Source organism: Octopus sinensis, unplaced genomic scaffold, assembly GCF_006345805.1.
Source record: "Octopus sinensis unplaced genomic scaffold, ASM634580v1 Contig16841, whole genome shotgun sequence".
NCBI classification, from domain to species: Eukaryota; Metazoa; Mollusca; class Cephalopoda; order Octopoda; family Octopodidae; genus Octopus; species Octopus sinensis.
This window is the reverse complement of record NW_021834617.1, coordinates 29,572-45,000: the sequence shown is the minus strand read 5'-3', so window position 1 is coordinate 45,000 and position 15,429 is coordinate 29,572. Positions and strand designations below refer to the sequence as shown.

The window sequence follows — 15,429 nt, the reverse complement described above, 5'->3', positions numbered from 1 at the left end:
GCTTCGACACATTTTTCCTGCGTCCTTATATACATTTACGAAGGGGAGACAAACACCCCCAGCAGCCAGGCCTGCATCTAGAGACACGCATGTTTCAGGATCATTGTCCTTCATCGGTCTAGAGTAGCAGACGCCCGCCAGCTGTTGATATCTGTCCCGATTCGCAAATGTATACATCTAATTTTCAGTGAAGTTTATTCACTGATTACCAAAATCAGAAATATTAAATTTCTAAATCTCTCATAGAGATATGTACATATATATATAAACCAATAGAGAAGATGGAGATAAGATTAATAAAAATTTATTAGTACTAGATAAGACTTACAATTGTTTCAATTCTTTGCTTATAGACTAAAATCAATCAAATTTAATTTAATTAAATCAATTCGATTAATTATTATAAGCTAGAATATCATCAGGGAAGAATGTACAAAGAAATTTATATATAACATATTGAAAACAATGAAAATATTAAAAAAGCAAACAGGAAAAATACAGTGCACTATTAAAATCAATACATAATATAAAAATATATATACAGTTATAAAAATAGTTATTGTCATAAATTAATAAAAATAATGTTAATGCAGACATACCCATATAATAAATGGTGATATATAAAAAAAACAATAGACAGGTTATTAAATTATGGGAGTAGAGATGTGAAATAATTAGATATTTCAGCGAGATTGCAGAAATCCTTGAACATGTTGATGTAAGTTGTGTGCAAAAGGTAAGGTGGAGAAGAGCTCATCTGGTGATGAGAAAGAAAGATAAAAATACACAAGAACAAATTACACCCGCCTTTAACTTCATGCTAATAAGATGGAAAAATACAGAACTGCTCCCTTACATAGCACAAAATGGAGACATAGAAGCAAAGTAGGAGACATTCAATAAAAGCATAGTGAAAGTCTCAGGTACTGAAATAGATATATAGAAATGAGAGAGTTTCTTGACATGACATTAGGAACCATAGCACAACAGCCATGAACAGGCTACTTTGGGCTTTCCCCAACTCCATTGTGAAGATTGCACTGCCACATTTCTTTGGCTGGTATAGACAGCCAGTTTTCCTCTGTCTGGTGGCTATGGTGGAAGTGGTTGTGTGGTAGATGCACCTGAATGGACCATAGACAGGCATTTTCCTTTTCAGCCAAGCTCTCATTGATTTTTCAAGTTCTACTTGGAAAGGAAAGTGAGGGTAGAGCAGGTGTTTCTTGCCCAGTAAATTTGTAAAAAGGTAGGTGAATGTAACCAGAATGGCCTGAGTGAATGGACCTACACCAGTAAGCTAAAAAGGATGGGGAAGAGAGAAGCAATTCCCATGGTATTCCTGGTGAATAGGGTAACTGTGGGGGTTCTTTGGTCACCCCTGAGTAGCATTTCTCCCCTTTAGAGATGTTGTTGGAATAAGTTTCTTGTTGATTTTTATTGTTTTTATATTGTTTGCATGTGTTTATGTATATCCCACTGTCCCCACTTTGCATTGTCCTAAATATCTTTTGCAGCCCTTCTGGCCAATTCAGAAAATGTTATTATTTTAATTATATTTTTCTTTCTTTCATTCAGACCAAATACAAATAGAAGATGAGTAGATTACTGAACAAGATCTTTGGCTTCTACAAAGACATCAACCCTGCCACTTTGACAGGTTCTATTGATGTCATTATTATTCAGCATGAAGATGATACCTACAGCTGTTCTCCATTCCATGTACGCTTTGGAAAGATTGGTGTACTCCATGCAAGAGAAAAAGTGGTATGCCACCCTCTTGATTTATATTTTGTACAATTTTTCTATTCTATAATTCTGTAGTTAATTAAAATGTTTCATATTCTGGAAAACAGCACAGGTCCAAACAGCTAAAATACAAATGTAGCTATAATAGTGTTTATCCAGACAATGTATAGCTACAGTTACCAGTTAGGTTTGGCAGTGTATGGCTGTAGTTACCAGTTTTAGTTCACAAAATGTACAATAGCTACCATAGTGTTATTCCAAACACTGTACAACCATTATATTAGCTTACACAGTATGCAGCTGTAGTTGTCCTGACGTTAGTCCACTCAGTTAATGTATAACTTTAATTATCATGGTGTCATTCCTTACAAACATTGTACAATTCAACACATTGTTGATCTAATCAGCATACAGCTTTAGTTATCAGAGTATCAATTCAATGTGTAATTGTAGTTACCACAGTGTTAGTCTAGACAAGGTATAACTGTAGCTATTATAAGAGTCTGTCAAGGAAATGTATATCTGCAGTTTATACAGTATTAATCCAGACAGTGTACAGCTGTAGTTACCACAGTGTTCCATCTTGTGGACAATGAACAACTAATTACCACAGTGTTTGACTAGACAGACAAGAAACATCAGCAGTTAGAACAACGTTGGTTCAGACAATGTACAACAGCAGTAACCCCTGTGTTAGTCCAGGCAATATACAATTATAGTTACCATTCTGTTAGTCCAGAGAGTGTATAACTGAAATTACTACAGTATTAGTCCAGAGAGACTATGTATAACTGTAATTACTACAGTATTACTTTGGATAGTCTATGTACTAGTATAATTACCATTGTGTTAGTTGCAACAAGGTACAACTATATAATGTTAGTCTATACAATGTACAACTGTAGTTACTGTATTGTTACTCCAGACAGATAAAATATAACTTTTTTTTTTTTCTTTATCAATCAAAATTAGTTTTATTTACATAAAGAATAAATAACAATTTAATTACAAAGAAAAAGAAAGAAAATACAGGGAATTAAGCAGCAAAAGATAGTAAAGTGGGAGTACACCCCAGAATAAACGATGTATTCTGCCACATCTTGCAGACATGACCTCAATGGCATTGCTGAAGAGAATGGTTAGTGACACTCACTGCAACAGCCATCCCACCTCACAGGGCTCATTTCTCAGGCAGGCCACAGTTATCCTGATTTTGCAGAGGAAATCAGCAGTTCAGGGTTCGAGGACACCTGAAGTCTCAACAGCACCCAACACAAACTGATAATGCCCAGTCAGGCTCCTATATTTATTTTTCTCTCCTCTGCACTTTGGATGGTGATACTTCAGTTTGAGGGTGATACAGCAAGGTTGAAGTTAGAGAACATGTCCCTGCACATTGCACCCCAGATTAGAAATCTGCTTCCCTCATATGGGAAGAGAGTTATTCTGTTGGAGTGTTTACCACCCCTACAGTCAAGACTTACTGGTTCCAGTTGAGATAGGAAGCTAGTCACATTGAGGCCCCATCTAATTATGTTATTCAGATGAGCGTGTTGGGGGAATAGACAGATGTATAACTGTAGTTGACATGGCATTAATGCAGAAAATGTAGAACAGTTGTTTGCCTCAGCATTAGTTCAGGCAGTGTAGTACCTATGTTAATGCAGAGTGTGTACAACTGTAGTTACCACAGTGTCAACCCAGAATAACAATATATAGTTGTGCTTAATATAGATTAGACCAGACATGCAGTATACAGTTATAGTTACAATAGTGTTAGTCCTGACATTGTGCACCTGTAGTTACCATAATCTTAGTCCAGGCAACTTAGAACTGTAGTTATCATAGCGTTAGTCCAGACAATGAACAGCTGTATTTACCATAATGATAGTTCAGAGAGACAATGTAAATTGTAGTGTACAATTCTGTAGTATTAATCTAGACAGTGTACCACTTTTGTTACCACAGAATCAGTCCAGACAGTGCACAGCTATAATTACCATTGTGTTATTCTAAACAATATACAATTGTAATCACCAATTTACTTACTCAGACAATGTACAGTTGTATTTACCATAGTATTAATCCAGAGAGAGACAGACAGATAGACAATGAATAACAGTATTTACTACAGTTGTTCAGTCATTGTGTTAGTTGGGACAAACCATGTACAACTTTAGTTATCTTAGTGTTCATGCTGACAGAAACTGTATAACTGCAGTTACCACAGTAGTAGTCTAGACCATGTGCCACTGTAGTTCCACAATCTTAGACAACACAATGTACAATTGTAGTTACCAATAAATAATCTTAGCCCAGACAGACAATGTACAGCTACAGTTATAACGTTACTCCAGATACTGAGCCATTAGACTAGCTACATTATAAACAGTAGCATGTTCTGAAACATGATGGGTTTTCTATGCAAAATGGAATATCTTATCTGATTCACATAAGGGAATTGTGTCAGCTTAAAGGCCTTTGATACGACAGGCCTGCACTATGTGCTTGATAATATCTAATCAATCATCTCCAAATTACATGATTATTGAAACTCTTCCTGCCTTATTCTTAATTTTAGAATAGGTACACCATGCCTCTTCATAACAAATCTGCACCTAAAGAGTTGATGACTGGAAGGACATCTGGCCATGAAGTACTGCCTTAGAAAATCCATCCAATCCATGACAGCATGAAAAATCAAACATAAAACAATAATATAATAATAATGAAATTATTGTATACAGTGCTCAGGTGCACCACAACTTGTCAAAAGTGCATATAAAGCATATGTAGTAATGTACAAATGTCTGGAAAATGAACAGTGTATGAGTCAAATACATGCTTGCATGTGTATGGAGGGGAGAAAATCAGGTGTAGTGTTGGCAAATCTCAAGAAGCATGGAAGTTTTGAAGGATGCAGTGGTCCGACAACTAACAACTGATGCCGGCAGTTTGTTCCATACTTCAGCAACTCTTAGCGTGAAAAAATGTTTCCGAAAGTTATGGGAGCTGTGCTGTTTGCTGAATTTGTAAACATGTCCACAGGTGTTAGACAGGTGGAGTTTGAAAAGGTGCTCAGAGTTATTGTTTGTAAGATGGTTAATAATTTTATGGGTGTCTGCCAGGTCAGCTGCCAGATGTCGGAGTTTCAATGTATTCATGCCCAGGGAAGTAAGGCATTCAGACTATGACAAATGCCTGATGGTGGGTATTCTCTTGGTTGCATGTCGCTGAATGGCTTCCAGATAATTAATATCCTGGGCAAGATATGGGTTCCAGACCAATGATGCAAATTCCAGGTGAGGTCTTACCATAGCTATATAAAGCCGCAGATAGATAGCCGGAGAGCGGCTCACAAAGGACTTGGCGAGTGATGCCAAGACACCCTCAGCCTTCTTGGCAATTTTAGCAATGTGTTTTGTCCAACACAAATCGCTGTTGACAATAACACCCAGGTTACGTTCACAAGGAGACTTTTTGAGATTAGTGTTGTGGAGGGAGTAAGTAGACACTGGGTTTTTTGTCCACATCCAGCTTGAGTTGCCAGTCCATGATCCATTGCTGCATTGTGTCCAGGTCTGATTGCAATAAAAATCTATAGTGTACAGGATCTGTCCTCTTTATTTCGAGGTACAGCTTGATGTCATCTGCATATTTCTGCACTGTGGCATTCTTGCAGTTGGCATCTATGTCATTAACATATGCAACAAATAAAATGAGGCCAAGAACAGATCCCTGTGGTACACCAGATGTCATCTTATAGGGTGAAGAGTGCTGTCCTAGAACTGTGACAACCTCTTTTTGGCCAATAATGAAGGACTTCAACCAGTTATAGAGATCATCTCTTACACCCATTGCAGAGAGTTTCACCATAAGTCTCAATGATGATAATTACAAATTTTCATTGGGTGGATGCTCCATTGCAAGAGAGAAAAATCATCTTGCTAGATATCAATATTATTTAGTTTGTAAAGAATAAAAAGTTTTGAATGGTACAACAATGCACAAACATACAAACAATGGACTAATATACCTGTAATTACTGTAAGTTAATCATCCATATTTCAGAATAAAATTCCTTCTCCAGATATTCTTAGATTGAGTCGCTGCTATAATCGGTTTTCTAACGGCTTTTCTTTTGGTGGTGGGAGCATCTCAGTAGTGGTCTCATGAAGCTCCTTCCGGAATTCCTCATGAGAAGTGCATGAGGTCAGCCATGTCTCAATCTCGTGTGTGCTGGTACATCCGTAGCACTACTTCTAAGTTATGTATTATATATTATGTATGAGTATAGCTTCCTGTGTCATACACAGACTAGGCCCCAAATTAGCAACAGGCTGGAGATTGGTAATCAATATATTATTTAGCTACATCTGGATGCATGTAGGTTCATTTTTGATGATATGCTCATCTGTAGTTTATAACAAAAAAAAGAAGGGAAAAAAAAGAGGCTGCACATAGCGCTACAGATGTATCAGCACAACAAGATTGAGACATGGCCAACCTCACGCACTTCTCATGAGGAATTCCAGAAGGAGCTTTGTGAGACCACTGCTGAGATGCTTCCCAAAAACAAAAGAAAAAAAGAAAAGCCGTTAGAAAACCAATTCTAGCAGTGACTCCTATCTGAAAAAGGAATTTTATTCTGAAATATCATATCAGACTATTGATGACTAAATTATAACAGGTATATAGCCCATTGTTTGTATTATAGTGCATTGTTGTACCATTCAAAACTTTTTTCTTCATAAACAATACACAATGCTTCAAGCGAACTATAATACTCACCTATTATTTAGTTTATTTTTGTTTGTGAAGACAGGATAGAGTACACTCTCTAAACTTTTATCTATTTAAATGAATCTCCCCCCCCCCATTTTTTTGTTTCCACTATAGGGTCCTTAGTATTTGTATTCAACTCTAAATATATAGCAACTCATATAAAGCTGTTTCAATTTATTTGTATCTCATCAGTATGAGACAAGTGAGGACTTCTTAATTATACTTTATTATTTTATTATGAAAAGAGGAAATATTTTTGCAAAGAGAATGTTAAGATATATGAAAACATTTCACCAAGTTTTCATTTTATTTTATTTTATTTTTGTTGTCTTAGTGTGTAGACAAAGTGTGAGAGAGGTAGAAGTGGAAGTAATTTAAATCGCAATTTATGTACAGATTAATAATAATCCCAATTACTTTCATCCTTCATATAATTATGTCCATAGCAGCTAGAATCAATTATATCCAGCGATTTTTCAGAGTTGTGTTTGTGTTCCAGTTTTGTTACTTATGAGAGGAAGGTGCTCAATTCTAGCTGTTCTCTGTGATGTTTTTATTGTGTTATACATGTGTTCTTTCATGTGGGGTCAAATAGCAGTTTATCCAACTACACACATGTTTATGACAAGTCATCATGCATTCACAGTGGAGAACCACATGTTTTTAGAATTTTTTGATGATGATTTAACCCATCCCATCCCATCCTGTGAAGGGATTAAATGTTTGTAATTTATATCGAAGTGCATATTGAACTATGTTTACAATATTTAATGGTTTCTTCCTAACTGTAAATACCTTTACAAAGAAATATTTTATTATTTCCACCTTTCTACTGCAAAGAGACATATCCACGTAAATGTCTATCTTCTATGTATGTTTTTAGGTGGACATTACTATCAATGGCAAACCCAGTGATCTCCATATGAAACTAGGTGAAGCTGGCGAAGCTTTTTTTGTCCAGGAAGTAGATGAACCAACAGAAGTAAACAATTTTCCTTTTTCTGTTATTTTTCATTTTATATGAATCATTCTGCCTTAAACTCTCCCTTTCTCTCTCTCCCTTTCTCTCTCTCTCTCTCTCACATGTTCACACACACACACACACAGAGCAGGTTTTAATACTAAAACATGGAGGGTAAGTGATACTGGAGAAATTTATCTTAATATTTGCATTCTGAGAACATATAAGAAAAGGTTGTTCAATAGAGCAGTACTCCTTGAAATGAAAGCATATATGTAATGTGTTGTTCAGGTTTAAAGAATTTTGTCATTAGCATTTCCCAGACATTGGAACAATTACCTCAACATAGTTCAGGAAGTATGTACTATAACACTGAATATTGAAGCAGAGTTTGATTGATTAGCACAACAAGTTGATCAAGAAGGATATGGACTCATTGCAATAACATACACAGTGTTATAGGAGCTGGATTTTGCCATTGTTCTTGTGTTAGTAGGAAAACATGAAGAAAGTTTGTAATCATGTACAACATCTGTAAAGACCATAATAGGAATATCAATTTATTTTTTAATGCAGAAAAATGCAAAACTATGAATGTTCAGTGTCAAGACAGTATGAAGATGACAGTCAACGAAGACTAGCAGTCAAGTATCCATCATTGACAAGACCAAGAAAGGTCAAAATCACATGATCTGGTGATCTCAGCACTGGAAGTGGTGGGGATTTATCTCCCCACAAGTGATTTAGACAAGAGTGCATTTTGCACAAAAAGCCAATATGAGTTTTTCTCTGGTGGTATCTACTGCAGTATAATTTGTTCTAACAGAACATTCACATTTAAGTGGCGATAAATATTAATTCTATTTCATGTATTTGAGCTGTACAGTATGTGAAGACAGAGGCAGGGAAATCAACATCAAATTTGGAAAAGATGGGGCAGTATTTGGTAGTTAGCAAACTTTGAAAGCTACTGTTCAAAATGACAGGGATGTGAAACACAAAAATCATTCCATCAAAGGTATTAGTGCAGTATCCTGCATGTTACATAAAGGGATTGAATCATTGATAAAGAAATAATCAGATGTACAGAAAGAACTAATAGTTGTGCTGGCAAAGATGTATAAAATATTAGATGAAAAGCAACAAAAAGATTTGTTATGACACCAAACAAATGATAGCTTGAATGTAGATATGGCAGGCATGGTTGGACTGAGGTTTGATCCAGCATGAGAAAGGCTAAGGCTGAGCACATCAGACTCTGCACTAAAATCTAAGAAGACATGTAGGAACATGCATTGGTAATAACAAAGCTAATATCTAAAATTTTTTGATTTATCATCCATCGAGGTTCTATATTTGTTCTGGTCCTGTTCTTTGTTTTTGGTGTGTGATGTGTGGGTTCAACAACTGCTTAAGAGTGAAGTATTTCTTTATTTTAAAAAGATAATTATTCTTCATGTAGTTTAATCATGTTCAGCTTAATACTCTTTTAAAAGATTACTGGAGATTGCAAATTAGTGTGGTGAAGGAAAGACATTAAGGTAAAAATTGATCATAAGCAGGATTATGATGGCATTTCTTCTTTGAATTAAATAATAATTACATTTTGATATAAGCACAGGCATAGCTGTGTAGTTAAGAAGTTTGTTTTGCAACTATGTGATTTTGGATTCAATCCCACTGTGCAACGCCTTGAGAAATGTCCTCTACTATAGCCCTTTACCAATCAAGCTTTATGTGTGGATTGTGGATTTGATGGACAGAAGGTGAGGGAAACCCAACATATGTATGTGTGTGTGTGTCTGTATGTGTAGGATTTTATGTTAACATCATATACTAATTGTATACAAAACACAAGATGTGTCATTTGTCTGCAATCTTTTTTGAAAACAAAAGAAGCATCATTTGTTTGCAATCTTTTCTGAAAACATTATGCTGTGCTTGTTCAAAGACCTAGCAGGAAACAGATGGAGATTAGCAACAGGAAGAGTGTCTGGCCATAGACATTCTGCCTCAGCAAATTCCACCTGACTTATGCAAGCATGGAAACGTGGATATTAAAACTAAGATGATGATATTTGACATTATTTGATTGCCAGTTGTTCATTGGAGATTACACTACTTCTCTTACTCAAGAGAAGTAGTTGTACTGTAGGAGGTAGGACAGAGCATTGGATTTAAATATGAAAATGCTATTTGAGCTTGAGAATTTGCTATATTCAGAAGATCTAGTTGGGTAGAAATAATAAATTGTGGAGCCAGAATGGTAGAAAAATAGTTGGTATTAATTAAACATATATCAGGTACAAAGTGTTTCGATTTTCATTAAGTGCTGTTGATTTTACAAAATTAATGTTTTGTAGAAGTAAAAGGTTTTCAGCTGTTTTATACCAATACTTGCATGGGTGGAGGAATTATTTTTACAGCTGAGTTGAAAGTAGACAATAATAGAAAGTTTAGTTAAGGGAACACTTCAGGTGTTATAATTTAACGTGGTCTTAAAATGCAATTTGGAAAATGACATTACTAGAAGAAAATCTGTTACACCACGCATCTTACTTATTAATAAACTGCTACAGACTGTTTATGGTCTCCTTAAATATTGTTCAGGAAACTAATGAGGTTCTGTGTTAGCAACAATGTTAATAGTAAATCCAGGAGAATTTGTTGGATATCCATTAGTGTGGTTACCATTATGTGTGGGAGAAACTGGTGATTTAAGCTTTTCCACAGAGTGACACTCAACAAACTGTTTACTTTGGTTCACTCCCACCGGAGAAATGAGTAACATTCCAGCTTCAGACAGGAAGAATTAGCAAAAGGGAAATTATCTAGCTGTGAAGAAAAACAAAACTTGTTCTTATTCCCCATAAACAATGAAATTTGTCAAAATCATTCTATGCATGAAAGAATAGAGAAATAAATATAAATGCAAGAGTAATTATATAAAGTGACAATAACTATATAAACAATCATAACTTATCATTTAATTGAAGGTGCTTGTTTAATGCTTATTGTTTGTTTGTTTTTCAGTTCCCTCCTTATCTAGCAACATCTCCAATCCAGTCAAATGGGGCTGAATTAATGGAGCAAGGACTGAAGACATTGTTACAGTCCAGTGAAAGACAAACCGACCAAGATTCTCATAACCTTACAGATATCTCTGTTAGTCCACTTGGACAAACATCAACAACTAGTGGACCAGAAAGCTCTCCCGAAGGAGGCACAAGTGAGAGTGAAGGTCATGGTCTGACAAGAAAGAGAAAAAAACGCAAAAATATGCGTCGTAAAACTGTTACAAAGTCAGCTAATGTTGACAAAAAACTGCGTCGAGAAGAGGATATATTTGAAATGGAGGATGTATCCACTGATGAAGACTGTTTAGGATTAAATCAATCTTTAAAAGACATCACAATTGAAGATAAAATGAACCGCACAGACAACTGGGCAAGCATGCAATACCAATTCTCCCATCCTTTTAGTGATAGTGAGGCTTTGGTACATGTTGAGTAAGTAATTCTGTTTTCTACGTTTTAGAGCTGTTAAACCTTTGGCTAATTAAGTTAATTGAAATGTTTTATTGCTGTATCTCTGGCAAGCATTTTCATTTTTGAATGGTTAACTGTAAATAGGTAATATTGACAAGGTACATTTCACTACTGGCCTATGAGAGCACTATATAATTTGTTTCTGTGGCTGGTGACAACAAATTTAAAGCACATGTCAAATTTGTATGATTATCTAAACTAAAAATAGCTTTTCATTCCTGAAAAGGAATTAGATTATGCAACATATACGGAAGCAGAGACACATTCACTGAAGAATAACACAGTACTTTTGAAAAAAAATAGAGACCAGCTCAAGCAGTCTAATTATCATATTACATTCACCTTGCATGCAAACATGAGTGGTTTGACAGGATTTATCTTGCTTCAAAGTCTCAGGTTTGGCATATTGTCTGTGTCTGGATGCCATTCCTAACACCAGCCACTTTACAGAGTGCAGTGGATTATTTTTCTTTTTGTAGTACCAGAACTAGTGAAGTTGCCTTTTGACTGGCCAGACTAAAACAAATCACCACACTAAAAGAAGAAATGAGAGAGAGGATGATATTAAGAGGATGAAAGAGTGGATTCTGATAAGAACAGCAGATTTATCATTGTGGGGAGAATAACAAAGTAGTACTGTTGGAAGGAGTGTCTATTTTGTGGCCCTAGCTGTACATATGATAAAAGTAAAATAAGTAGATAAAAAGAGATAAAATAAATACAAATTTTCATTATTCAAAGTTCATATGATACCATCATCATCATCATCTTTTAACATCCGTTTTCCATGCTAGCATGGGTTGGACGGTTTGACCGGGGTCTGGTAAGCCATGGAGGCTGCACCAGGCTCTAGTCTGATTTGGCTGTGTGTATGTATATACACACACATACACACACATTTCATCATGTTGAACTGTTAATCCCTACTCATTTTTTTTTTCATTTTCTCTCTATTTTGTTTCTTTTCAAAGACTTTTCCAATCTTCCTGAGTGTCAAACTAATACTTGCTGTTCCTTCACCTATCTTTGTCTTTTGTTTTCTCTCACACACACACAGTGTAAATATATTAACTAGTGCATCTAATTGTTAAATGCATGCCCTTAGAATTTATGCAATAGCATAGGTAAAAAAAAGCATTACAATTATTTAGAAATGCTATATTTTGTCTATTAAAACATTATTGTGATATATGTAAGAAGTTTACTCTTATAAAATTTGTTTAAAAAGATTTGATTTTTTAAACTTCTTTAGACGCTAAGAAATAATTTAAGTGATATTGTTTAATCTTATAGTACTTTAGTTTAATTGTTGTTTGGTCTTTGTAGTCCTCATGAAGAAAATATCAAAGAGACAAAAAGTGACACAGAGATGGAAAGAAGCCCCACAGAAGTCCTTTCAGGAGATGAGCCTACTTGGGAATGGGGAGATTTACCAAAACTTAGTGAATCTGGAGGAACAGCATCTCCTGGAGCAAACACAATTACAGCTGGTATGTTTAATAGTTTTATGTACAAGATTTCATACAAAACACCATCATATTTTCACACTTAAGGAATGTTATGCGACAGCCTATTCTGGATGTTACACAAAATTAACAGAGAAATATAAAAAATGTATCTACCTACTATATTTATAGTTACATTTACAGTGTCTTAGTGACAACATAAAATCTATTAATTTCTCAATTGCAAGCAGTATTGTGATGAAATATTTGTTTATTAAAACCTACTTAAATGTGTCTTTGTTATATGTAGATGCAAAACGAGGAGAAGAAGCAGCAGGTGGAATTTTTGGATTTATGAGTAGCAAACCTAAATCACAAACTTCTGATAAGCCTGAAGGGATATACTTGGATGAAATCAATAAATTAGATGATCCTGAAATTGCTAAATATTTCCCTAAAAGGTTAGTATTTATTTTCCTCTTTCTTAAACATCTCTTTCAACTGAATAACTTTCTTTTTATTTAAATTATATTATTAGCAACATGTTCATGAAAACTTCTCAGAAAGCTGAAACCAAAATTTGATTTTGTGCCTTAGTTGAAACTGCTTCACTTACTTCACTAACTCTCTCGACAATTCACAGTTTTGCCTGTTCATAAATCTTAAAAGTTGTTTTGGTTTGTTTTTTTTTGTCTTTATAAGCATTTATTGTCTGTCCTTAAATAAATCTGTTTTCAAGTGAGGCTTAAATAAATCTGTTTTCAAGTGATCTGTCATAATTTATTTCCTTCACCAATGTTCAGGTCCTGGGATTTTTAATTCTACAAAATAAATGACACTCATACTATTGAGTATATTTATGATTTAGTTAAATTAAAATCTGCATCCAAAGTATTCTTTTACTATTATTATTCATTTGATAATGAATAATAAAACTATATCACCTGAAATTCCTAAAACACAAGCTCTTAAATTTCAAGGCACCTCTTTCATAATACTTCTTTAGTACATCATTATGGTTTCACTTGTAACTCTGAGTGTCTACAGGTATTTTGGCACCTTCAAAAGAACTTATTACTGTTACTAAACAAAATCAATCTCAAAATTTTATCTTCCTTTATATGGCAGGAATAAACACCTAAAGTGAACCCCTATTCCCTTTGTGGCATGCTAAGGGCGCATGTGCTGGGGACCTAAAACTATTGTTTTCACTGCCTTGTCCCCTACACTTATCATACAGCCAACCAAAACAACACTCCAAACATTCCAAATGAGTGACTTTCTTCTCTTCCTATCACCTGTTTGCTTCAAGAATTTGATTTGTTGCAATCCATATGTCTGTCTGCACCAGTTCTATATTACAAGTTTAAGAAATGCACAAAATTTCAGACTGTTTATGCTGCTTGTTTTAGCTTTGGCTATATTTTGGTTATTTATTCATTTGCTTCTCTTATTTATTTATAAAAATTATTCATCTCCTATTTTTCTCTACCAATATTAAATTCTCCATTTCCCACTAATTATAGATTTTGTGCTCTCAGGTAAGTGATGCAAGGTATTTTCTTCTTGTAAACTCAAGTTTTTTAAGTTCTTATTCAGTCTTTGCCCAACCACCCACTCCTTTGTCATCTCCCCTCTACACAACAAACTAGCAATTATTTATCCTTAACTTTTAGCTTGGTTGTTTTTCTGTTTTCAAAATAGTGGGACATTTTGAAAAGAGATTTTGTGAGGTTTTTTATTTCATTTCAAGAAACATTCATGTGTTTGTGTCAGCATTCTTGCTACACATCTAATTACCTGGAGTCCAATGCCACCACTATTGGTACACTATCTTCCTCAGTTATTGTATCCAGTTAACATGAATTAATGCTACAATAAACCAACATAAAAGTGTTTTTGTATTCTCAATGATTCTTGATTAGGCATAGTTTATTGATACTAGTGTATTACTGGTAGATATGTTATCAACTGTTGAGTGACCAAGTAGAAAATCAATTATAGCAGGACATAATTCAGTTCACTCTGTATCACTTTTGATCCCACAAACTTTTCTTCCCCACTCGTGTTTACTTATGAGCTTAGTAAGATATTTGAATCATTATCTTAAGAGGAAATATTGCTGCAGAAGTTTATGTTATGGAAAGTAACATGGCAAACCGTCAGACTGAGTGAAAAACAGAAACCAGTTTAGTCAGAACCAGCTATACACATCAACAGCAGAAGTCAGTTAAAGCAAATAGAGAGATAAAGAATAGCTTTCATCAATCCACTGTCGGCAACAAGAAGTGCTCAACAACATAATTGATGTAATCTGATCAGGCTGGACATAGGTAAAAAAAAACAGCAACTAATTCTAGGCCAAGCCTGTTGTAAGAGGCTACAAGGGATGTTGCTATTTTCTATTTTCTTTTTAAAGTGGAAGTATTGATGTTGAATGATTAAAGTAGAAGGATCAATGATTATACTTCTTGTCAGTATTTCTCACTTTGAGAGAATTTACTCTCAAACTAAATTTGTTCTATTTTTCGCAGTGGTTGTGACATTGCTATAGAGAACTGATGCATGTTCATATGGTATTGCATGTTCTAACATGGCCAAGAACATCCAAAAGCTTTATTCATATCACTGTCAGTTCTTATAGTGCTGGTATATTTCCAAATAGTTAATAGAAGATTTAAGTTGAAACAAATTGTATTTGTTTAAGAAAAACTGTTGGCATATTTTGATGACATGAATATTACTGTGGGTGGGGACGTGTGTGTGTGCGTGCATATACATTACAAGATAGTTAAAAAATTTTGTTGAGAGTTCCTTATGATTTTAAAAAAGGATATCAATCTTAGCAAGGAAATATTGGTGGATCATTTCTTACTTATCCAAATTAGTATAACTAAAATATTTTATGGATTCTTTCAGGCTAAAAATGTTTCATATGTGTATT

General features: G+C 34.7%; 1 protein-coding gene across 1 annotated transcript in view; it reads left to right on the top strand.

The window, feature by feature from the left end:
• Positions 1-1,548: 1,548 nt before the first annotated feature.
• Positions 1,549-15,429, top strand: part of LOC115230940 (phosphatidate phosphatase LPIN3) — a gene marked incomplete at its 3' end in the record, with an annotated part of 40,842 nt that continues 26,961 nt past the window's right edge. Inside the window, exons 1-5 of the mRNA XM_036499871.1 lie at positions 1,549-1,764; positions 7,415-7,513; positions 10,526-11,001; positions 12,367-12,530; positions 12,796-12,946. Of these exons, the coding sequence (XP_036355764.1) occupies positions 1,594-1,764; positions 7,415-7,513; positions 10,526-11,001; positions 12,367-12,530; positions 12,796-12,946 (1,061 nt within the window). The remainder of the gene's footprint in view (positions 1,765-7,414; positions 7,514-10,525; positions 11,002-12,366; positions 12,531-12,795; positions 12,947-15,429) is intronic.